The sequence below is a fragment of the Loxodonta africana genome, chromosome 9, assembly GCF_030014295.1.
Source record: "Loxodonta africana isolate mLoxAfr1 chromosome 9, mLoxAfr1.hap2, whole genome shotgun sequence".
Lineage (NCBI taxonomy): Eukaryota > Metazoa > Chordata > Mammalia > Proboscidea > Elephantidae > Loxodonta > Loxodonta africana.
The window spans coordinates 53,065,231-53,067,216 of NC_087350.1; the positions used below are offsets into that span (position 1 = coordinate 53,065,231).

General features: G+C 39.8%; 1 protein-coding gene across 1 annotated transcript; it reads right to left on the reverse strand.

The window, feature by feature from the left end:
- Nucleotides 1-414: 414 nt before the first annotated feature.
- Nucleotides 415-1,781, reverse strand: LOC100671645 (olfactory receptor 1L3-like). Its single transcript, XM_003407757.3, has one exon. It carries the CDS (start codon nucleotides 1,390-1,392, stop codon nucleotides 415-417), a length of 978 nt encoding a protein of 325 aa, XP_003407805.1. The 5' UTR covers nucleotides 1,393-1,781.
- Nucleotides 1,782-1,986: the final 205 nt, after the last annotated feature.

Below are 1,986 nucleotides of genomic sequence, written 5' to 3' on the forward strand. Positions count from 1 at the left end.
AAAATTCTAACAGCTTCAAATAGAAGAGAGTGGCTATGTATGCATATGTAGATTTCTATATAGGTGTGTACAAATATTCTCTGGTAATTAAGGTGAGCGAACATGGGTGAATCTACAAAGAGAAGATTTAGGAAATATAGGAGATTCCAAATAAATATGGAAGGAATAAAAGAAATGTGATGTTCTAAAATAGAGAAGTATGATGGCATGAGTCTATGGTGGGGGTCTGGGTATCAAGACATGAGTAGAAATGTTCAAGCAGGGAATAACAGGGACCACAAGGTGGGAGGTGGAAAACTACAGGGTGCAGGGACAATTGATGAAAGAGCATTTTTCAAAAAAAAGACTTGTAAAAAAAGGTGCTGTTTTACACACATGCATACACACATGCACATACATGAATACCCCTTCTAATCAGGGTCCACGGATTTCACTGGGCTCTGTAGAAGAAAGCTTATCCATTTGAGACTTCATCCTGTTTATCAATTTCTCTAAGCCCCGTTTCATGTCTTTGTTCCTTAGACTGTAGATAAATGGGTTTAACATCGATGTCAATACTGTGTAGATGATTGTTGCTATCCTGTCCTTAACAGTATAGCTGGACAAGGGCTGGAGATAGACATAGCTAATGCTTCCATAAAATAGAGTGACCACAGTGAGATGGGAGCTGCAGGTGGAGAAGGCTTTGCGTTTTCCAGCAGCTGAGGGCATCTTGAGAACTGCGATAAGGATTTGCAGATAAGAAGTGGTGATACAGACAAAAGGAGCCATAACAGAGGCCAGCCCTTCTGTCATGGCCACAAGTTCATTGATGGAAGTAGAAGAGCAGGACAGTTTCAGAACTGGGCTAACATCACAAAAAAAGTGATGGATAACATTTGAAGCACAAAAGATGAGGCGATTCACCAGGAGGACATGTAGGAGGGAGTGGAGACAGGAGAAAACAATGGAAAATGACAGTAGCAACACACAGCGTCTGTGGCTCATAACAGTGGCATAGTGGAAAGGATTACAAATAGCTACATAGCGGTCAATGGCCATCACTGCCAGGAGATAACTGTCCATGTTTCCAAAGACTAGGAAGAAATACATCTGTGTCAGACATTCAGCATAGGCAATAGTCTTAGTCTCTGATAAGAAGTTCATCAACATCTTGGGGACTATGACTGTCGTGTAGCAAATGTCAGCAAATGACAAGATGCTTAGAAAGAAATACATGGGGTTTTGGAGCTTAGGATCAGAGCGGATGGCCATGATGATGAGCAAGTTTCCCATTAAGGTGACAAGGTAAATTATGAAAAAGAGAGCAAAGAGTGGTTTCTGGTCTTCAGGCCGAGAGGAAAGACCCAAGAGGATGAATTCAGAGAGTCTCGTTAGGTTAAACATTCCCATGGACTTGTGTGCATCTGCAGATAAATAACATTGTCAGTTAATTGTTCTTATGTCATCTTGAACAAGCATCTTCCCATCTCATTCTCACACTGAGCAGTTATTAATAGGGAATTTACTCAGGTGTTTGCTTTTCTTCCAGAATATGGAAAATTCAGAGCCAAAAATATGTTTTCACTTCTTTTTCAAATCTTTGAGATACAAATATATAGAAAACAGACACAGGAGTGGGCGAGAGGGGAGACATAGAGATTCTCTTTTCCTTTCTCTGTGACTGATAATCAGAGGAACCACAGATGCAGACCTTGAATAGGGGTCAAGTCAGTGTCTGATTCAAGATTATCTTTAGCTAACCCATGTCTAGATTATCACGAGATAGCCATCTCTGCTAGTTCATGGATAATAAATAACTACCCCCCCTTTTTTTTTATTTGGGCTGTTTCTCTCCACATCATTTACAATGGAAGAGAGAATGTCATCTAAAGAATACTGAATTGAATTATGATATCTTCAAACATTTATTCTAATACCTGTGTTTTTATAGGTGAAAATTTCCTGCCCCATAGAAAACACACACACACACAAAATAAGTGGGTA

What these genes read in the sequence shown, in the direction of transcription:
- LOC100671645 (XM_003407757.3), bottom strand. Translation starts at nt 1,392, where the DNA reads ATGGGAATGTTTAACCTAACGAGACTCTCTGAATTCATCCTCTTGGGT.